General features: G+C 45.7%; 1 protein-coding gene, 1 long non-coding RNA gene and 1 other non-coding gene across 5 annotated transcripts in view; 2 read left to right on the top strand and 1 right to left on the bottom strand.

Moving 5' to 3' along the window:
* Nucleotides 1-22,663, top strand: part of HSD17B3 (hydroxysteroid 17-beta dehydrogenase 3) — a 59,011-nt gene that overhangs the window by 25,085 nt on the left and 11,263 nt on the right. For 2 of the 3 annotated variants that reach the window (XM_033236648.1, XM_033236647.1), the window contains exons 3-7: nucleotides 13,045-13,120; nucleotides 15,206-15,313; nucleotides 16,622-16,689; nucleotides 18,316-18,351; nucleotides 21,516-21,550. In XM_033236648.1, the coding sequence (XP_033092539.1) occupies nucleotides 13,045-13,120; nucleotides 15,206-15,313; nucleotides 16,622-16,689; nucleotides 18,316-18,351; nucleotides 21,516-21,550 (323 nt within the window). The remainder of the gene's footprint in view (nucleotides 1-13,044; nucleotides 13,121-15,205; nucleotides 15,314-16,621; nucleotides 16,690-18,315; nucleotides 18,352-21,515; nucleotides 21,551-22,663) is intronic. The other variant, XM_033236649.1, reaches the window with a different exon arrangement.
* On the bottom strand, nucleotides 1,075-22,527 carry LOC117098280. Its single transcript, XR_004443305.1, has 5 exons — nucleotides 21,497-22,527; nucleotides 20,828-20,884; nucleotides 8,725-8,929; nucleotides 2,061-2,151; nucleotides 1,075-1,275 (listed from the first exon to the last, which is right to left on the bottom strand). It is a non-coding gene; the product is annotated as an uncharacterized LOC117098280 (long non-coding RNA).
* LOC117099474 lies at nucleotides 11,737-11,840 on the top strand. Its single transcript, XR_004443812.1, has one exon. It is a non-coding gene; the product is annotated as a U6 spliceosomal RNA (small nuclear RNA).

Below are 22,663 nucleotides of genomic sequence, written 5' to 3'. Positions count from 1 at the left end.
GCAGCCACTAGATGGAAAAAGCAGGGCCAGGACTAAGGTGAGGCTTGCGAGGTGACCATGAACCTGAGAAAGAGCACCTCCTTAAATTTTGCATCCGAGTGCTTTACTTGCCTCATCCTAGTTTCAGCCCTGGGAGAAAGTCTAGAACCCTGCATCATTGCAGGGAGGGGGCTGCCCTGGACTATTGTATTATCTAAAGAAGACATTGCAGGAGGAAGAACGAATGCCTCTTGTAAGAAGCCACTGAGACTTGGGGCTAGTTTGTTACTACAGTATTGCCGATCCTATCCTGCTTACTAGTCATAAAAGGGAGACAAATGGTAAAGAAAGCATAGTGAAGGGAAACTCAAATAAGACAGCAGAAGTTAGTGTAATAAATCTGCAATCTCAATAAATATGACAGTTACACTTACTGATAAATGGCAAATGCTCAGATGGGGCTTAAAAATCCAATGTTGATTACAGAGAGGTTGAAAATAAATGAATGAAAAAACTATATACTGGGAAAACGAAAGTAAAAGAAAAGGAATGGAAGCAACATCAGTATCAGACAAAATGTAATTCAAGAGAAGAAATAATATTAGCTTGGTGAAAAAGTAATCACGGTTTTTGCCATTATTTTGATGGCAAAAACTGCGATTGCTTTTGCACCAACCTAATAAAAGGAAAATATTCTTATTAATAAATTTCAGATTATGAATACTGGCCATATTCTATTCCTGACAATATAACTTCAAATTACTGAAACTGTAAAGAAATTAAAAGCAACTGCCTGGGTGCAGTGGCTCACGCCTGTAATCCCAGCACTTCGGGAGGCTGAGGTGGGTGGATCACGAGATCAGGAGTTTAAGACCAGCCTGGCCAACATGGTGAAACCCCTTGTCTACGGAAAATACAAAAATTAGCCGGGCGTGGTGGTGGGCACCTGTAATCCCAGCTACTAGGGAGGCTGAAGCAGAGAACTGCTGGAACCTGGGGGGCAGAGATTGCAGTGAGCCAAGATTACACCACTGCACTCCAGCCTGGGCGACAGAGCCAGACTCCATCTCAAAAAAAAAAAAAAAAAAAAAAAAAAGCAACTGACATATTTACAACCACTGTGGGCAATTAGCATGTCTTTTTCAGAGGGAGAAACACAAAGTGCAACCAGTGTTTTGGCAGTCTCATGGGACTCTTCAGGGGTTGTTCATGACCGTTCTGTTTCTAAGTGTCTCTTTAAACCTCTTAGTGGTGGTTCTTTCTCTGCCTCCACTCCTGTTGCCTCACTGATCCTCCCTAGGTGAAACAAAGTCCTTTGGTCAGTTCCAGATGCAAACATGGTTTCACTTCGTAGTTACAGCGCCAGTCACCTGCAGGAGTCCAAATGCTGACCCTGTGATGAAAGTTACATCTCCCCTCCCCACAGCTAGGGCCTGCTTTGGATGCCACTGCCGTCGGAAGACAGTGCCGCGGTGTTTTCTCTCTTTCCTGGCCTCGCAGTTCTCCATTCCGTCGTTGCTAACTGAGATGCGGGAACCTGCCCAAGTCTGAGGAGGAGGGAGATGGGAGAGCATAGGAGGGAGGACAAGGAAGGGGCATCGGGCAGGTCTGCGTGTCTCCCTCTCTGGGTCTGGTGACTGACACTGACTCTTTCCCCGTGGGGCCCTTTTGTGGGCTCTCCCCATGGAAGTGCTGCTCGCTGCTCTGCAGGACCTTGACCTTGGCGAATTCACCCCGTCCTGCATCAGCCTCCTCGGGCCCTGTCACACAGCACTCTGCCTCCACCTTTGCTTCTCCCAAGGTCTCTGTGCTTTGAGACAGAAGTTTTGGGCCAAGAGCAGTGGCTCACACCTGTAATTCCAGCACTTTGGGAGGCCAAGGTGGGCGGATCACCTGAGGTCAGGAGTCAGAGACCAGCCTGGCAACACGGTGAAACCCCATCTCCACTAAAAATGCAAAAATTAGCCGGGCGTGGTGGCACATGCCCGTGGTCCCAGCTACTCAGGAGGCTGAGGCAGGAGAATCCCTTGAACCTGGAAGGCCGAGGTTGCCGTGAGCCGAGATCGTGAATAAACACTTACATTTCTACTGTCTGAACCAAGTCTCAGCAGCAGGCCTCGCCCTTGGCAGCAGAAGGTTCCAGCATTAGAGCAGCTGAGGAGCAGCAACCTCCTGCTCATGAGATTTTTGGGGGATCTGGGTCAAAGATCAGTCTACAGTTTGAGCATAACAAGTAAGAAATAAACTTCTGTTGTGTTAAACTGCTGAGATTTCAGTGTTAACTTGTTGCCACAACATTACCTATCCTACATGAACTAATTCAGGCAAAAAAGGAGAGGGGGAATAAAAAACAAGAACGCACAGTGAACATAAATCCTGAAACAAGAGGGGAAGGGACTACTGAGAGCCCTCTCCTTTACTGCGAGGTGAGAGGCAGGCAATGCTCCCTCCACACCCGACCCAATGGGGATGGCAGTCACAGTTTGGCAGCAGAGAGAACCAAAGAAATCCTTTTCACACATTCCTCTTAGTTGCTACTCTCTTTACCTTTTTTTATTTTTTATTTTAAATTATTTATGTATTTATTTATTTATTTATTGAGATAGAGTCTCACTCTGTCTCCAGGCTGGAGTTCAGTGGTGCAATCTCTGCTCACTACAACCTCCACCTCCTATGTTCAAGTGATTTTCCTCCCTCAGCCTCCTGAGTAGCTGGGACTATAGGCGTGTGCCACCATGCCCAGCTAATTTTTGTATTTTTTTAAAAGTAGAGATGGGTTTCACCATGTTGACCAGGATGGTCTTGAACTCTTGACCTTGTGATCCGCCCACCTCAGTCTCCCAAAGTGCTGGGATTGTGGCTGTGAGCCACTGCACCTGGCCAATTTTTTTTTTTTTTTAGATAGAGTCTTGCTCTGTTACCCAGGCTGGAGTGCAGTGTGCAATCAGAGCACACTGCAGCCTCAACCTCCTGGGTTCAAGGGATCCCCCTGCCTCAGTCTCCTGAGTAGCTGGGACCACAGGCACGTGCCACCATGCCAAGATAATTTATTTTTATTTTTTGTAGAGATGGGGTCCCACTGTGCTATCCAGACTGGTCTCCAACTCTTGGGCTCAGGCAATCCTCCTGCCTTGGCCCCCCAAACTGCTGGGACTACAGATGTGCGCCACGGTGCCCAGCCTCCCTCTTTATCTTGTTATCTTTCTTCTGTGAGTGAGGGGTCCACTGGGAAGGGCTCAAGAATCACATTCTAGTTCACAGATATTACTTTTTCTGAACAAAACCTGGGCTGCCTTGCCTGGCGCAGTAAAGCCAAACATCCACCCTGAGGTTTTGCAGTGAGGGAAAGGAGGGTGATGATTTGCAGGCCGCCGAGTAAGGAGGATCAGGCAGCTCCTGCTTAAGAGATGACCTCCCTAATGGCTCACAAGCAGGGGTTTTTAAAGGTAGGGGTAGGTTTCAGGAAAGTAGATAGGCAAAGTCGTAAGTCAATACACAGGCGTTATACACCGGTTTGTCTGAAAAAGGCGGGATAACTTGAAGTGGGGGCTTATAAGTCACAGGTGGATTCAGCAATGCCCCGGTTTCAATTGGTTAAGGAAGTGAAGCTTTGTCTAAAAACTGGGGCCAGCAGAAAGAAATGTTAAGGTCTGGCCTGTGGGCGTAACTCGCTCCAGCCCTTAGGAAGAAGTTTAGAACAAAACAGCAGCCATGTTCAGTCCTCAGCTGCCCCTTATCTGAGGTCTACGTACGAGTGAACAGTATTTTCCAGTTGGTGGGGGCTCCGGGTTTCGGAAAAATAACTCAGGGACACGTGTCCAGACGTTAGCTTTAGTCGCTGCGGGGAACTGGTATCTCGAGCCAACCTCCGTGGCCATGACGTGAAGCTGCTGTTACCTTGCTACTCATCAGGTTGCTCATGTGCTTCTCAGGCTATCTAGGGGCCTGGAATTTCCCTTGGAGGGACTAAGCTTGTCCTTCATTTCATGCTGGTAGGGGTGGCAGTGGTCAGCGGGCTCCTAAGAGGGGTCCCTGCTCCATCTGATTATTTTGTGCTCTTTCTGCTCACATTTCGGACACTAAATGCATGGGGTTTTCTCCTCACACCAACCAGTTCCCCAACTCTCTTGACACAATCGGATGTCCTCCAATTCAATTCATTTCTAACACTACCCAGAGGTAGCACAGACCCCACAGGTTAAGGGCCCGGTCCCACTAGACTGCCCCCATGCCCTTCAGATCCCAGTTGAAAGTCCCAGGTCTCCTGTACTTCTCACTGACTGGGTATAAATCGGGGACTCCCACAAACCCCTCCTTAGGTTCAAGACTCTGCTAGAATGGCTCACAGAGCTCAGGAAGGCACCTTACTTACTGGTACCAGTTTATTATGAGAGATATAGCTCAGGAATGGCCAAACCACAGATGCGTAGGGCCAGGTGTGGGGAAGGGTTGGAGCCTCCAAGCCTTCTCGGGGGATACCGTCTCCCAGTGCCTCCGTGTGTTTGCAGCCTAGAAGCTCTCTGAATCCTGTCGCTTAAAGGTTTTTTTTTTTTTTTTGAGACGGAGTCTCGCTCTGCCGCCCAGGCTGGAGTGTAGTGGCTGGATCTCAGCTCACTGCAAGCTCTGCCTCCTGGATTCACAGCATTCTCCTGCCTCAGCCTCCCGAGTAGCTGGGACTACAGGCGCCCGCCACGTCGCCCGGCTAATTTTTCATACTTTTTAGTAGAGACGGGGTTTCACCGTGTTAGCCAGGATGGTCTCGATCTCCTGACCTCGTGATCTGCCCATCTCGGCCTCCCAAAGTGCTGGGATTACAGGCTTGAGCCACCGCGCCTGGCCAAAGGTTTTGATGGAGTTTTTGTTACATAGGCATGATTGATTAAGTCATTGGCCATTTGAGATTAATTCCATCCCCGGCCCCTCTTCCCTCCTTGGAACAAAGAAGGAGGTCGGGAGGTGGGGTTGAAGGTTCTAACCCTGCAGTCACACAGTTGATTTCTCCAGCAACCAGCCCCCATCCTGAAGCTCTCTAGGGGCCCCCAGCCACCAGTCATCTCGTAAGCATACAATCACCACTAAAGAACTAACTCATGCAGCCAAATACCACCTGTTCCACAAACACCTATGGAAATAAATTTTTAAAAATGCTCCTTGGTATGCCATCTGCTGCTGAAACTGCTGATGTTGTATATATGAGAGGCTCCTACAATGCAGTAAGGAACCACAACAATAACAACAACAAAAACACACTCTCATCACTCTGAAGATTCCAAGAATCTTAGAAACTCTTGTGTCGGGAACTGGGGACCAAGACCAAACTTTGTAACAAAGATCATCCCTATCGATCAGGAAATTATAGGGGTATTATGAGCTTTGTGCCAAGAACAAGAGACACACATCACGTATATTCACTGTTATCTTACAATAACACAGTTTTTTCTAGGTTCTTTCTCTGAACTCGTTTTGTGATCTAATGTCTATTGTGTCTTAGCACTCCTGTTGAAACTTGTAATGTAACATCTTATTACATAAATAAGAAATAATTAAGGCTATAAGGAATTTGAATATCCTCTCATACTGGATTAACAAATACCTGGTAGGGCATCTGGTAAACCTCAAGTTTAATTTAATAGACAACTATTTACAAGACTGGGTAGCCAACAAAGATTTCATATATATTCCTGAAGGATACACAGGAGCCATTCATATAAATGGTCTGCTGACTAGGCTACAAAGGAAACTGTGACTGATTCCAAATAGCAAAAGATATACCATTACATTCACTAACCACCATGCAATAAAATTAAAAATAACATTAGAAAATGATATCCATCCCCACCTATACTCAGAAAGTATTCTCCAGTGTACTTCTAAGATTACAGAAAAAATAAAAGTGGGTACTCTCATGAATTGCAGCCAAGGTGCTACGCAGATGGAAACTTTCGGCTTTAAAGGCATCTGTCAGAAAATAAGAAAGATTATAAACAGATTTAGCTTCCAAGAAACTCTAGAAAAGGAACAAGAAGCCTGGTTGCTTCTGCCACTCCTTTCAAAAGCAAGATCAGTGGCCGGGCACGGTGGCTCACGCCTATTAATCCCAGCTCTCTGGGAGGCCGAGGCGGCCTGATTACGAGGTCAGGAGATTGAGACCATCCTGGCTAACCCGGTGAAACCCCATCTCTACTAAAAATACAAACAATTAGCCGGGCGTGGTGGCAGGTGCCTGTAGTCCCAGCTACTTGGGAGGCTGAGGCAGGAGAATGGTGTGAACCTGGGAGGCGGAGCTTGCAGTGAGCCTAGATTGCACCACTGCACTCCAGCGTGGGCCACAGAGCGATACTCCGTCTCAAAAAAAAAAAAAAAAAAAAAAAAAATTCCAAAAGAGATACAAGGAGGAAATTAATAGAGAACAAAAACTGATAATATAAAAAACACAGGAAGAAATGGAATTGATCAGTTTAAAGCAAACCAACAGTCAAACCAATTCTTTAAAAATGCCAAATAAGAGACAAATCTTTGAAAAATCTTAAATTTAAAAAAAAAAAAAGAGGTCCGGCTCTGTGGCTGATGCCTATAATCCCAGCACTTTGCAAGGAGGAGGCAAGAGGATCCCTTGAAGTCAGGAGTCTGAGATTGGCCTGGGCGAAGTAGTGGGACCTCATATACACAAAAAATTAGAAAATTAGCCAGGAATGGTAGCACACACCTGTAATCCCAGCTACTCAGGAGGCTGAGGTGAGAGCATTGCTTGAGCCTGGGAGTTCAAGATTACAGTGAGCTCTGATCCAGCTATTGCATTCCAGCCTGGGCGACGAGTGAGATGCTGTCTCAGAAAAAAACAAAGAAGAAGCACAAAAAAGAAGAAAGAAAAGGACCAATTCTAGGAAGCTAGCTACAGAAGAGGAAATTTATTTCAAAAAGAAGAGGAAGAAGAAAAAGAGAGGAAGAAAATACCATTTAAATCTTTGTACTGAAAAATTGAAAATCTGGATGAAATAAACAATTTTCTGTGAAAATTATAAATGATCACGATTGGCTTAAGAAGAAGTAGAAAAACACCAAGTGATTAGTAGTTATGAAAAAAATGAAAGAGGCAGTTATGAAGAACTACAGCTGAATAAGATGTCCAGACATGTTTACACTATCACCAAATCCTCAAGGAATAAGAAACCCCCCCCGCCCCGCCCCATATTTCTAGGCTGGTTAACTCTGACTTTTGATTTTTCTGTGCTTGGAGCGTTCCTCGGATGGGTAACCACCCAGCGGGTTCATTTTGCCTGCTGCCGAGGTCGAGCTGATTTATCAAGACAGCAGAACTGCAATAGAAAAAGAGCTTAATTCACGCAGAGCCGGCTGAATGGGGGACAACAGGAGTGACTGGCAGGTCAAGGTGGAACCATCAGTCATCAGAAATGCAAAAAACCTGAAAAGACATCTCAAAAGGCCAATCTTGGCTTGTACAATAGTGATATTTGTCTGCAAGAGTAACTGGGGGATGTTGCCTAGCTCGTGACCTCCAATATAATGCTGGGTAATCCTTTATGTCTCCACCTTAGCAGAGTTCAGGCTCCTCTCCTCTCCCTAGCCTGCTGGCCCTTCATTAGCTTTACCAAGGTGGTTGAGTTTTGGGAACGGGTTATTATAATTTAAATCACAAACTAAGTATCTCCCAAAGTTAGCTTGGCCCAAACCCAAGAATAATTAAGGATAATTTGGAAGCTTAAGGGCAAGATAAGGGGTTGATTAGATCAGATCTCTTTTATTGCCATAATTTTCTCACTGTTACAATTTTTGCAAAGGTGATTTCAGATGTGGGACTTTCAGTTTTAAAACTGGGAAGCTCCTGGGACAAGTTGATCCTGTACATGTTTGATAAATTATCCAGACAGATGAGCATGACTCAGATACCAAAATGGGACAAGGATGGCATCAGAGAAGTATGATCCAATTTAAATATTTGCCAACTGAATCCAGCAGTTTATTAAAAAAGTAATTGGGAAAAAAGGAACAGATGTAATTGTTCTTAAATTGATAAAGAACATCTACCAGAAGTGACAGGAAACCTCATGCTTGCATCCTGAGAAACACTGTAAGTGTGGGAGGTGTCTGCCAAGATCATGAGGCCAAAAACATGCAAATATTGGAAAGAAAGGGACAAAACTGTACTCTTTGTAGAGAATACTATTGTCTGTGATGAAAACCAAACACTGATGAACAGACTATCAGAACAAATAAAAAATTCTGTGAGGTGGCTGTTTAAAGAGCTCCCACTCACGATTAATAACAAATTAGAATATATAGAAAAATAGGTAACACAATTGAGGGCTTCTTATGTGACAGATTCTCTGCCACACACCTTTTTTTTTTTTTGAGACAGAGTCTCGCTCTGTTGTCCAGGCTGGAGTGCAGTGGCGCCATCTCAGCCCACTGCAAGCTCTGCCTCCCGGGTTCAAGTGATTCTCCTGCCTCAGCCCACTGAGTAGCTGGGACTACAGGCGTGCGCCACCACGCCCGGCTAACTTTTATATTTTAGTAGAGACAGGGTTTCACCATGTTGGTCAGGCTGGTCTCGAACTCCTGACCTCGTACTCTGCCCACCTCGGCCTCCCAAAGTGCTGAGATTACAGGTGTGAGACAATGCACCCAGCTGCGCCACACATTTTTGAATGTATTCCCTTCTGTGATCCCCAGAACAACTGACTTGCGCTGACAGAAATAAGTGGTAGAGACAGGAATTGAACCTACCTACTTCATCCTGAGGTGTCTTCTATCCAGAATAACTCAGCTCACCATGGCAGTGAATAAACTTAAGATCCTGGTGGCAGGAGCAACTCAATGTCCACCCAGATCCCTACTCTCTCTTCTTTGAGTGGAGTTGCAGCTGGCAAATGGCTCCCAGCAGGGCACTTCCCAGGCTCCTTGACATCTATGTGAGGCCATGCAACTCATTCTGCAAATGAAAGCAAGCAGAAAGGATGTGGGTCACTTCTTGATCAAGGTGGTTAACAGAGGGCATATCTTCTCCAGCCCCTCTCAATCCTGGCACTAGCTGGATGGCGAAGCCCAGAGCAATCTTGGAGACCTGGCAGTAAAGATGACAAACGCTGTCTCAGCGTTGGGTCCTGAATGGGTTCCCAAATGTGAAATAGGGTCTGCTACGTAAGACAAAAACAGACTTCCTTTGTGTTAAAAGGCTGAAATTATGGAGTTATTTGTTACAGCAACTAATGTTATCCTAATTAACACAAACCTAACAAGAAATGTCCAGGATTTACATGAAAAATCTTTTAAATGTTTAGAAGGCTATATGAGATTTGAAAAAAAATGGATACTATAATATACTTATGGGTAAGACAACTGATTCCTGAAAAGATATAAATTTTTCCCTAAATATCCCTACTTTAATACTTGTCTAGACAATTTTCCCATTTATTTGGAAGATTAAACAAAGAAGATGAAATAAAATTTCGAAAGAGAATAATAAATGGTAGGAGCTTCCTTAACATTGTATAGGAGGGGTCAGCTAAGATAATGAGGTCAAAAATACGCAAATATTGGAAAGCTATCAAAGGCTAATATAAGCTTACGATTAAATCAGAAGTAGCCCTGGTGTGGAGATTGATAAATAGGTCAGTGCGACGGAAACAATAAACCAGAAACAGCCCCAGGCAAACATGAGAACTGAGCATATGACTAAGTCAACATTTTAAATTAGGAATGAATGGACAGTGGAGAATGTTGTTGAGACAATTAGGCACCCAATTTGAAAAACATATTGTGGAATAATTTCAACCTCATACCATTCTCAAAAATAAACAAACAAAAAGGATATAGAAAAACATATTTATATCCTTGAAGTTAAGGAAAATCAAAAAGAACATATAAAACAAGGAAAACATTCACACATTTGATAACATTACAAGTAGTATATAATGTATGACAAGGGCACCAGAAACAAAGTAGAAAATACTTGCTATGTACATGGCAGGCAAATAATCAATACCGGGGATATATACGACTTCTACAAATTGATAAGAAAATGATAAGTTACTCCATAGAAGAATGGGCAAGGGGTATGTACTGGTAACTCACACATAACATAGCAAATGATGCTTAGCCCCACTGATAATTGGATAATTGGATGACAACAAACGAGCCAGGTGTGGTGGCTTACCCCTGTAATCCTGGCACTTTGGGAGGCTGAGGCGGGAAGACTACTTGAGCCCAGGAGTTTAAGACTAGCCTGGCCAACATAGTGAGACCTCATCTCTACAAAAAATAAAGAGTTAGCCAGGCATGATGGCATGCATCTGTAGTCCCAAATATTCCTATACAGTATATAGGAATTAATTTACTCATATATACAAAGAGCTATATGGAAGATCTTTCACTGTAGCAAGATTGGTAATAGAAAAACTTGGAAACGCCCTAAGGTGAACTCTAGAATACCATGGAGCAATAGAAAAGAATCAAGTGGTTCTTCGTGCACTGCTATGGAAATATACACGATTCTTAGAGATAAAATATGTCATTACGTTAAAAAGAATATTGCAGGACACTGCTTATAATGTCATTTATGTAGGATAAAAATAAATAAAACTCACAAAAGAAACCTTTATTTCTATATGTGCCGATATATGCCTGTAAATGTAGAGAAAAAGTTAGGGAAGGCTCAACAACAACTAAAGGTGGTGGGAGCCTAGGGGTGGGTGGGGAAATAGGCAGGGGCAGTCTTGGAGACATTTTTTTCCTTGGCATTGTTGGAATCTTTTACAATGAGGATGTATTTGTGCATATAATAGTATAATTTAATAAATACAAACAGAAAAAGATGAAAATCCTGAGGCTTCCACCCCAGAGATTTTTATCAGGATGGTGTATTATTTCGTTCTTGCACTGCTATAAAGAAATACCTGAGATTGGGTAATTTATGAAGAAAAGAGGTTTAATTGGCTCACGGTTCCGCACGCTGTACAGGAAGGATGATGCTTGCATTTGCTCAGCTTTGGAGGCCTCAGGAAACTTACAAGCACTGCGGAAGGCAAAAGGGGAGTGAGCACATCACATGGCTGGAGCAGCAGGAAGAGAGGGGAGGTGCCACACACTTCTAAATCACCAGATCCCTCGATGACTCACTCTTAGCACGGACAGCACCTGGGGGATGGTGTTAAACCATGAGAAATGGTCCCCACGATCTCATCACCTCTCACCAGGCCCCACCTCCAACACTGGGGATTACAATTTGACTTGAGATCCAAACCATATCAGATGGTTTGGTGGGAATCGGTGTTTTTTTTTTTTTTTTTTTTGACATTTCCTTGGGTGATTCTGAGACTGTGGGCTATAGTGAATTACTAGCTTTTGGAGACTATATCTTATAGACTATAATTCAGCTTCTTATGTGTTTTCTATAATATGTAACTCTTTCTTGTGAGACGGAGTCTTGCTCTGTCACCCAGGCTGGAGTACAGTGGCACAATCTCGGATCACTGCAACCACCACCTCCTGGGTTCAAGCAATTCTCTTGCTGCAGCCTCCCAAATAGATGGGATCACAGGCGTGTGCCACCATGCCCAGTTAATTTTTTTTTTTTTTTTGGATTTTTAGTAGAGACAGGGTTTCACCATGTTGGCCAGGCTGGTCTTGAACTCCTGACCTCAGGTGGTCTGCCTGCCTTGGCCTCCCAGAGTGCTGGGAATACAGGTGTGAGCCACCGTGCCCAGCCTATAATACGTAACTTCTTAAAATAACAGCGTAGTGCTTGTTTCTGCAACACATATACTAAAATTGGAACCATACAGAGAACATTAGCATGAGTTCCCAAGGATGACACAGAAATTCGTAAAGTATTCCACATTTTTCTTAAGATGGTAGATTTTGCTACGTTGTATTTTACCACAATTAAAGAAAATAACGGTATGAATCATTTGACTGAAACCACAGAGACAGATTTCAATAAACTGGGGCCTTTGTCACTAATGCAAATGTCATCCGTCTCTGTTTAAACGAATGTTGGTTTTTCCTTTCGTCTTTCAGGAAAAACTCTAACTTTTCTCACTGGTAACAGTTTTAGATACAGACACACCTCCGGCGACGCACATTTACATGTCCCCCGTGCAACCTCGGGAGTCCAGGGGTTACCCACTCTGCAGGGCCGCCCTGCTGGTCTCAGGGGATGCGTCCAGCTCTCCACCCTATGCTCCCCATCCCATTTACTCTTCTGTTGGGAGTCAGAAAACAGGAAGAAAGGTCTCAGGTCGAGTAAGCCACAAGAAGGGTGTCCTTGTGCATAGGAAGCAGCTCAAAAGTTGGGGCAGATGGCCGGGCATGGTGGCTCAGGCCTGTAATCCCAGCACTTTGGGAGACTGAGGTGGGCGGATCACATGAGGTCAGGAGTTTGAGACTAGCCTGGTCAACACGGGGAAACCCCGTCTTTACACATGGGGAAACCCTGTCTCTACTAAAAATACAAAAATTAGCTGGGCTTGGTGGCGCATGCCTGTAATCCAGCTACTTGGGAGGCTGAGGCAGGAGAATCGCTTGAACCCGGGAGTTGGAAGTTGCAGTGAGCCGCGATTGCACCACTACACTCCAGCCTGGGTGACACAGCGAGACTCCATCGCAAAAAAAAAAAAAAAAAAAAAAGTAGTTGCAGAAACACTGCTTTTACTATGGAATGCTGCTCCACCCCCTGCTGCATAAGATATAGTATACAGTCCCCAGTATTTTAAATTCTGATGCGTAGCTGAGCCCATGAACTTCAGAGAAGCACTTTCAGTTTGTGGTCCTGGACAACAAAAGCACTTAGAAAAGTCCCCGGCACACAATAAACACACAACAAGTGGTAACGCCTCTCATGATGGCCTGCTAGTTAGCCTGGCCCATTGGGGCTGTGCTATTCCTAGCCCAGAAAGCTTTGTCACATTCTGCACACTTCAACCCAGGTGAAGCAGCCACGTCACCCTGCCAGTACACGCACAGCCTCGGGACCAAGTCACCTCGACACAAACCCTCCCTGTCTGCTCACCATCCTTGTCTCTTTTGGTTTTTCACTCCCACTCTCAGCTAGCAAAACGTGGGCTCAACGTCGTGCTTATTAGCCGGACGCTGGAAAAACTAGAGGCCATTGCCACAGAGATCGGTGAGTGTCCCCCCAAATAAGGGAGATGTGTGTGGAGCCCACCAACCAAGCCTGCTCCCACCCTGCCAGTTGACATACTTGGCATCCCCCCATCTGCTCTCAGAGCCTGGGGCACCAACTCTCCTGGGCAGCCTGGTTACAAAGCAGAGGGCGGGATGGAAGGTGTCACCTTCAGTGCACACTGGCTCTGGGAGCCGGGGGAAGCAGGAACCAGCTGAGGCACAGATAGGTCCACTTTCTCCTTTGGGGTGGTGCCTTCATCGCTAGATCAGCCCTGCTCATTCTTGAGGCCCTGGCTGCCTGGTTGCTTATGCCACTCCCTTCAAAAGCAAGATCAGTGGCCGGGTGCGGTGGCTCACGCCTGTAATCCCAGCACTTTGGGAGGCTGAGGCAGGCGGATCATGAGGTCAGGAGATCAAGACCATCCTGGCTAACACGGTGAAACCCCGTCTCTACTAAAAATACAAACAATTAGCCGGGTGCGGTGGCGGGTGCCTGTAGTCCCAGCTACTCGGGAGGCTGAGGCAGGAGAAGGGCATGAACCTGGGAGGCGGAGCTTGCAGTGAGCTGAGATTGCACCACTGCACTCCAGCCTGGGCGACAGAGCGAGACTCTGTCTCAAAACAAAAACAAAAACAAAAACAAGATCAGTGTTTGGGACTTCCCTTCCCTATGCCTGTGCTCTGCTTCTGGCAGGAGGATGAGCGACAGTGCTCACTGGTGTTTGTCAGATTTTAAAAACAGTTTTGATCCAGGATCATCATGTATGGACGCGGAGGCTGTACACTGTGCAACCCTGAGGCAACTTTTATATCACAATGTTTTCTTATTAGGATTTGCTCTGAAGTGTTCTTTTGTTAATAATGATAATCATATTTCTTTTGGGACCTTTGAATTTTAATAATTATTAATTTAATCATTAATAAACTCTTTAACTCAAAGGGATGAGACGTTAGTTCTGGAGACTTGTGAAGACCATGGTGGGTTGTCAGGGGTGAGCCTTGTCTCCCTGGGGGAGATCTGGGACAGGAGATGGGTGTGGGAGGTGTGGGCTGTGCAGTCACACCGTGGAGGGCAGTGCCCTTGGACCCATGAATTCTGCTTTTGTTCTGTGTCTGGATATCAGAAGTAACTTTGACTAGGACTGAGACAATCCTCAGTGTTTGCCTCACAATGCTGAAATGTGCTTTTTATCATCCTTTTGAAAAGTAAGTAGTGTCTTTGTCCTGAAAGTATTGTCCACCCCCAAACTATGCCTCAAGATTGCTTGGCCCACAAATACCAGCTAACTCCAAAGCAAAGCAGCTCACCAAGCTACTGGTAAACTCTGCTTGTTGCTTTCACATCTGCCGGAAAACTCCCACAGAAGGCAAGTGAGCACAGAGTAGTGGGGAGCGCATTGAACGTGGAGTGACCAGAGAGTGGACGGTCTTGGGTGTGTTAGCTTCTCTGAGCCTTCATTTTCTCCTCTGGAAAATGAAAACCATAATGTCTACTTTAGAATGTGGTAGGGACGATGACCTAAGACATCGTGTATGTAAATGCTCTGTGAATGCTAAAGCATTGGACAAATACAAAGAGTTGGTGGGTCTGTGTGGAGGAGACTTGACACTTATGAGCAGAGGCAGTGTCAGATCTTGCTTTTACAGCTGTCAGTCCGATGTCTCAAACTTGAGCAAGCAGCAAAGTCACTCAGAGGTGTGTTAAGCAGGTGGCTGGCTGGGCTTCACCCACAGTTTCCGATGCAGTCGGTCTGGGGTAGAGCCCGAGAATGTGCGTTTCTGACAAGTTTCCCTGTAAACCCGGATGCTGTGGTTTGTGGACTTCACTTTGAGAACCGCTGCAGTAAATCTCTTAATGCATATACGCGTCCCTGCAGTAACTCTTAGGGACATGTAGAAACCACCATTCACCAATCTCTTAGCACCTCCCAGCATTTACCCAGTGCCATCTCCCATTTCTGTTTGGGGCAATGGGCTGTCCTCTTCAATGTCTGCTCAGGTAATACAGGAGCACTGGTGGAAACTTCACGGGCGGGGGGCATCTGGATCCCTGTTCATTAAAAAACTGTTATCTCTCATGTAGAGCGGACTACAGGGAGGAGTGTGAAGATTATACAAGCAGATTTTACCAAAGATGACATCTACGAGCATATTAAAGAAAAACTTACAGGCTTAGAAATTGGAATTTTAGGTGAGTAAATTGCAAGATGCAAAGCTTGTTGTAATACATCAGTGAAATAACCTGACACTGATTAGTGACACCTGATTATTTCATGGTAATTTATACTGAAACCATGACTATATTTTAAGCTATAGCATTAAGTTGAATATCAAAGCACACTTCTAGAGGCATCACTGAATAAAAAAATTTATATATTGGTTTGGAATGTATCAGACATATATATTTCAACCCCCAACTATATTTTCTTTTTTTATTTGAGACGGAGTCTCACTCTGTCGCCCAGTCTGGAGTGCAGTGGTGCGATCCCAGCTCACGGCAACCTCCACCTCCCAGGTTCAAGTGATTCTCCTGCCTCAGCCTCACAAGCAGCTGGGACTACAGGCACCCGCCACCACGCCCAGCTAATTTTTGTATTTTTAGTAGAGACAGGGTTTCACCATATTGGCCATGCTGCTCTCAAATTCCTGACCTCGTGATCCACCCACCTCAGCCTCCCAAAGTGCTGGGATTACAGGTGTGAGCCACCTCACCCAGCCGGACTGACTATATTTTCTAATATTAAAATGAATTGTCTTTTATGGAACTGGTGTTGACATTTGGCAGAAAAAGAATCCCAGAAACATTGGCCTAAAGGAATTAGTTTAGCAAACAAACATTGCTGTGATTGATCCATGAAATACTGTATAGTTAGTTGAGAATTGACTCTCTTATTTAGAAAACAATATAATATTTGTTTCTGTAATGATTTACAGACAAGGTATTTTATGGCCATGTGCACAGTGCAGTGTTTATAGTATACATAGAAGAAAGTCAAATTGGATTTCTAAACCTTCTGCTGAATTTTAAAAATAATTACATTTTTATATATGAAAGTGTACAGTATATCATTGCAGAAAAATTGGAAAGAATAGATAGGCTGATAAAACAAACATGAATCTCTTAAAATCCCAATACTCTGAGATAGCCTTTTGGTGCATACTTTTCTAATCCTAAACACACACATATTTTCAAAACCAGAATTATACGTATGTGCTGTTTTGTCATATATTTTTAAAAAGCTTACCTCATGCATCTTCTCCCATGTAAACAGCCCAGTCATAGACTTTAATGACTACACTGCATTCCAACATATGACAACCCCATGATTCACTGATGGTGTCTCCTACTACGGGACAAAATTTTCCCTCCGGTTTCCTCACTGTTATCAAATCACGCTGCGATGAACAACCTTACATGTCAATCTTTTTGCACATGTTTCTTTGGGAAAATCTTCCACCTGATCTTCTGACACATTTTTGTTTTGCTTCTTTCTGCCAGTCAACAACGTCGGAATGCTTCCAAACCTTCTCCCAAGCCATTTCCTGAACGCGCCAGATGAAATCCAGGTAGACTTGTGTCCTTCTGTGTATACTTTCCTCTTACCCAGGTTCTGGGTCCCCTGGCTGGGTAATGAGTCAGGCCCGGGAAGGAGTGATGGAAGCGTGCTTCCGGCCGAAAGCCTGGACTGTGTGTATTCAGGCCCCTTTTCTCTTCACCTGAGCGCTCGATCCATAGTCACGAGCACCACTTTTCATGATATCTCTGGGATAGGGACATCTTCCTTCTCTGCACATCAAAATGTACCTGTCCATTATCCCACTCTTTTGGGGCGCTGCACTCCACTTTATAAAGGGTAATTCTGCCTAACACATTCGCAGCTGTGACCACACAGGGGAGAAGACCAGCTCTTTGGCTTTCTCTGTCTTCCCAGGTACCAAGATTTGTTTAACTTTTAGTGTGAGGGAAGTACATGACACAAACTCTGTGGCTGGCAGGATTGTAAGTTCAGTAAGCTTGACTCAGACCCATGGCTGCCGTTGTTGGTTGGGAGTATATTTTTAATGGATTTAACAGTCCTTTTTTTTTTTTTTCTTTTTGAGATGGAGTCTCCCTCTGTCGCCCAGGCTGGAGTGTAGTGACATGATCTCGGCTCACTGCAACCGCCGCCTCCTGGGTTCAAGCTATTCTCCTGCCTCAGCCTCCTGAGTAGCTGGGACGACAGGCATGCACCACCACACCCAGCTAGTTTTTGTATTTTTAGTAGAGATGGGGTTTCACCATGTTGGTCAGGCTGCTCTCAAATGCCTGACCTCAGGTAATCCGCCTGGCTCGGCCTCCCAAAATACTGGGGTGACAGGTGTGAACCACCGCGCCCAGCCGCATTTAACAGTTTTTGAAGGCACAATTTGTTGACCCTTCCTTAGGCCCTGACCTTTGGAGTCACAGGGCTACACCAATCTGAACAGGCCCTCATGCTTCCATTCCCCACGTCTGCAGGTATCCTGCAGTCCTGTGTAAGCCCCGAGTCTGCTGCACCGGGTGATAATGCCAGACTGCTTGGGCGCTGCTGCACACCCTCACCAAACTCCTCTCAGGACCACACATCTCCTGCGCGGGCTCTGTCCCCCACACTCTGTTTCTGGCACAAGTCTATGTCTCTCCACAAAGCAAGTTCCAGGGTTGCTCCTCTGCCTGTGTGTGTCTGTGTTTGTGCTAGTGTCTGTGTCCATCCTCTTTTCCTTTCTCTTTATCTCGGGTGATTCTAGTGGGTTCTTTACCTGCCCTCCATAGCCCAGAACCTCTACCTTATATTGTACAACCATCTGCCTTTCTGTTCTCCTAGACTCACATATGCTAACCCCTCTTCCTCCAGCTGGGAATGGAATAGCTCCCTTTGAAAAACCGTATCTATATTCCTCCAGTAATATAGTTCCAAGTTTTCCCAGAAACTCTTAATTGACGTCTAGTCAACATGACATAGGTACAGAAGGACAGAATGGGAGTCAGATGTTTCTTGATGCTAGTGCATGCTTGCTGGAAGTCAGTGATGAGCCTAGTTTGCTCATAGGGTGAATGATGAAACCGCTCAGACATGCACTTTTACCCTCTTCATGGTTCTTTAGCACTGACTACTTTCCAGGAGAATTTCTCTAATCATCCGGTTGATGTGTGGTTGTGATTATTTATTACAGAGAGTCATCCATTGTAACATCACCTCCGTAGTCAAGGTATGTGATCCATATATGTGTGAAATGCATTAACATGTAGTAGCTGTTGAAGTTTGGCAACTCAGGAGAATTGTGCCCGTCCACTGTAGAAGCAGCATTCTTTGAAATCGAACCGCACTTAGTTGTGAGGCCATGTCGTGGTCTTGTAATTGTCTTGTTCTGTTTTTCATCTAGAAAACACAGTAATGGATTCAACTCTCCCTTGTATCTGAATTCTATTTCTGCTTTCAGTTTTGTCACATGTCACAACATATTAAGCTTGATGATGCTGAAACGTAGTCAGGATTCAGAGACAACTTAAACAAAATTAGTATCTTCCTCTAACTTTAGGCTTTGTAGATAGAGGAAAGCTTATTTTGGAAAACTGACGGAGGGCATGGCTTGCATTTTCTGAACTTTTGTTGTTCAATAAATATTTGTTGAATCAAAGCTCAAGTTCATCTGTGTTCTGGTCCCAGCACAGCTACTAATTAGTCGGACAGCACTGGACAAGTTATGTAACCCCCTTGAACTTGAGGTTCTGCATCTGCTATTAAAAGGCTGTGGATCGGCCGGGCGCGGTGGCTCACGCCTGTAATCCCAGCACTTTGGGAGGCTGAGGCGGGTGGATCACGAGGTCAGGAGATCGAGACCATCCTGGCTAACATGGTGAAACCCTATCTCTACTAAAAATACAAAAATTAGCTAGGTGTGGTGGCGGACGCCTGTAAACCCAGCTACTTGGGAGGCTGAGGCAGGAGAATCTCCTGAACCGAGGAGGCAGAGGTTGCAGTGAGCCGAGATCGCACCACTGCACTCCAGCCTGGGCGACAGAGCAAGACTCTGTCTCAGAAAAACAAAAAATAAAAATAAAAATAAAATGGCTGTGGATCAAGAGATGTCTTAGGCACCATTCAGCATTCAAGTTCTTTGATGAGGGTCAGCTGCACAAAGATGTATAGCACGAGTCCCTCAAAGCTATCCTATATAGACCATTTAGAGAAAGGTACTGTTTAAGAACGGACACAGCTTGTGGCTGCGTGACTTGGTGAGTAGATGAGGATTTTGTGTGAATGACGTGTTCCCCCTTCCTCTGGGGACAGAGCCCTCTTCCTCTACTAGGGCACGTGGCTTGTGAGTGAGCTCTGAGCTCCCCACCTGCACTAACCCCACAGCTGGGCACCTTGCTCAGTACACAACATTCACAGCTGTATATGGCAGCCTTGGTGACCACTCTGGAAGGTCAGTGGGACTGCAGGGATGAGTAAAGTCTGATTCCTGATTTCAAGGAGCTGGGACCCTGGTTGGAGAGTAGTGGAAGACCCAGTCTCACCCATCTGAGCACCGTGGACTGGCAGTAGGGGAGGACAGATTTCCCAAAGAAAGCCAGGCTGCTGTTAAGATAAGGAGGGGAAATGGAGGGAGAGTAGACAAAAAAAAATTTTTTTTTCAGATGGGTAAGTTGAGCTGACAACAACTCTTGGTTGTTTTTCTGTCAGCACGTTGGCATTTTATGGTTTCTTGCTCAGTTGCTATGGGGTACACACATCTTTTTATGCTTAGCAATTGATGGCTTTTTGGAGCCCCCAGCTGATGCAATTATGAGTTTTGTGTGTCTAACTGTCATCTGTAGCCTCACCACTAAAGTCTTTCACGTTATTTTACAACTGACCTTTTAGTCTTGGGCTGTTTGATCATAGGCATTTCCCAAATGTACTTGACAACCCTCTGACTCCTTTAGCAGAGAAATGCTTTGATTTGTTTAAAAAAATTATGTATTGATAAACACTAAGTTCCCTAAGTAACAAATAAAATAAATAGAAGTTTAGCTTCTAAGTAGACCATGCCCCAGTGAACCTTGCTGGTTAGAAGCGTGACTAGAGAAACTGCATTATTTCCAAGGAGCCATCTGGAGATGGTCGAGTGCTCTTTCCGGCAGGGATGGGAGAATATGCGTTTGAGGGCAAAGGGAAGGTGGAATAAGAAACTGAATGTTGGAAGCCTTGAGGCAGGGACCCACAAGATTCAGTGTTGTCTCTCTAATTGGGATCATTCAGCCAATGGGGCTAGTGAGTTTGTTCGGGAGGCTTTGAGGCAATGTGGGTGCTGGCTGAAAAGGTTTATACAATATCGCTAGGAAGTCATTCACGGAAAGAGGGCTGACACCATCTCGCCCCTCATCCTCCCTCTTCTTCCTCAAAATCCAGTGTTCCACAGGCAGCCTAGTGGTTCTAGAGAGCCCCTGCCCCCGCCCACTGCCCTGGCCCCCTGGTCCCCCAGCAGCAAAGACATTCCCTGGAGGCTCTGAGACAGGCTGGGGCCTGGCCTGGGAGTGGGCACCTGCGAGGAGCTGCTGCAGGGCCCCTAGACAGTATCGAGAAATGGGCGGCCTGTGTCTTCCAGTCCCCAGGTGCCTTGATGTCTCTGCCCCTCTCCTTTCACTTGGGTCCCTTGTCTCAAACCTGCTGCAGTCAGGCCTGATTCTGGTCAATTTTACCTCAGAGAACACTTCAGTCCATGGGGTTGCCTCTTCCTTCGTTTGTAGAATGTGCACCTTGCAATTTTGAAACAAAAGGTTCTTTTAGGCTCCCGAAATGGCAGAGAAGACCTTTTCAGGGGTCTGTAGGCTGGGAGGGGGAAGGGGCTTCTCAAGGCTCTTGTAATTCTGATACACAGGAGTGGCCACGTGCTGTGTCCACAGAGCTATTTCACAGCCCGGCTGCAGGCTGCGTAAGCGGCTGCTGTTGAATTGAAGAGGTGTTCTTCTCTCTACAGAGTCTTGTTAGGTTTCCGCATAGCTCCCCAGTTCCAGCTCATGGCCAGTCCACTTTGGCCTGTCCGGCAGAATGAAGAGTATCATGGGAACCTCAGTGTTGGTCCCACAGCTGTAAGCCAATTCACCCAATTTTTCACTGCCCTCTTTTTCCAGGAAGACATTAGCTTTAGGGGGAAGAAACCAGAGGCCCCAGAACAGCCTGTCATTTGTCTAGGTTGGCTGCTGTGGGTTCTAGCCAGACTCTAATGTGGCCAGAGTGACCTCCAATGAGTGCCAGCAATTTTCAAGGCCTTCTGAGAAGATGAGGCTCTTTCCCAGCTTCCTCCCGCTCTCCCTTCCCCATTCCATCCCGCCCCCTTGCACTGCTACTTAGTTCCTTGTCGGGCTTACCTTTGGCCTTCTCTTGTAGATGACACAGCTAATTCTGAAACATATGGAATCAAGGTAAGGCCTTCTTCAAAAAAGTGTGGAGCAACATGGCCTCCCTGCCCTGGCAGTCAGCTAACTCGGGGACTGGGACACAGAGTCCATCTGGCTGTGCTTTAACAAACGATAACAGCTACAATGAAAGCACACGGTGATTATGGGAAAAAAAACATAACGTTCTGGGCCAGGCCACCTCTGCAAATAGACAATCTCACGTGAAGGTTAAATGTAACACTATTGGAGGGACGAAGAGAAGGGCAGTTTCAATACGCACTAGATTAAAGAAAAATTAATTAATGTTGAGTGTAAAAGAAAACTTCAGAAGTTGTCCTGAGATCACGACCATCTCTTTGTTAGGAATTTCAGCTTTTGTCAGAAAGAATACTCCGATTTAGTGTGAAAATGGCCGCTCTGTCAGCTCCTCCACTGATTGCATATTTACGTCATTGGAATACAACGAGCATTTGGGAGGTGGTTCTTCTCAGGTGTTGTTCGTTAAAAGCAAATGCTTGATAGCTTATCTTCTCTAGAGGGAGAAGGGGCTTGGCCTTGGATGCTAATTTGCAGTTTCTTGTCCCCTACTCCTCTATTGAATCCGTCTAATTGGGAGGGACTAAGGATACTGAATTTCAAAAGGACAAGTGAGGCTCCTGGAGACTGGCATAGGGTATCTGTGTGAGCAGGTCCTGGACTGTGAAATTCTACCCAAGACAACATTCCAGCATGTGACATCTGTCCTGCTGTGGGTCCGTGAGGCCAAAGGGACCGGCAGCTCACGTGGTCACATTTAGGGGCGAAGGATTCCCTCCCCTTAAATCCTGAGCCGAGCTGGTTATCAGTATTTTGGTGGAGAGGCCTCAGCTGTAGCAGGGCCTCTGGCTCCAGGAACAAGCCCCTCCCATTCCGTGACGTCACATAACCGCCAGGTGGCATCTCTGTGCGGCGGAAGTTCCGACATCGCTGTGTGGCGCCCTCCGGGGGAAGGCGGGGGAAGTTCACTCACCGTTCCTGGAAGCAGAGCCCCCAGCACAGGCGGAAGCCCAGGAAGGGCAGAGTCCGCGGTGTTCACACTGGCCCCTTTGTTTTCTTTGTACCCACGGTAGGGTAAGGCAACAAAGCCATGGGAACTTT

This window comes from Trachypithecus francoisi, unplaced genomic scaffold (genome assembly GCF_009764315.1).
Source record: "Trachypithecus francoisi isolate TF-2019V2 unplaced genomic scaffold, Tfra_2.0 Lachesis_group16, whole genome shotgun sequence".
NCBI classification, from domain to species: Eukaryota; Metazoa; Chordata; class Mammalia; order Primates; family Cercopithecidae; genus Trachypithecus; species Trachypithecus francoisi.
Note: the sequence above shows the minus strand (reverse complement) of the source record. Positions and strands in the feature narration are given on the sequence as shown.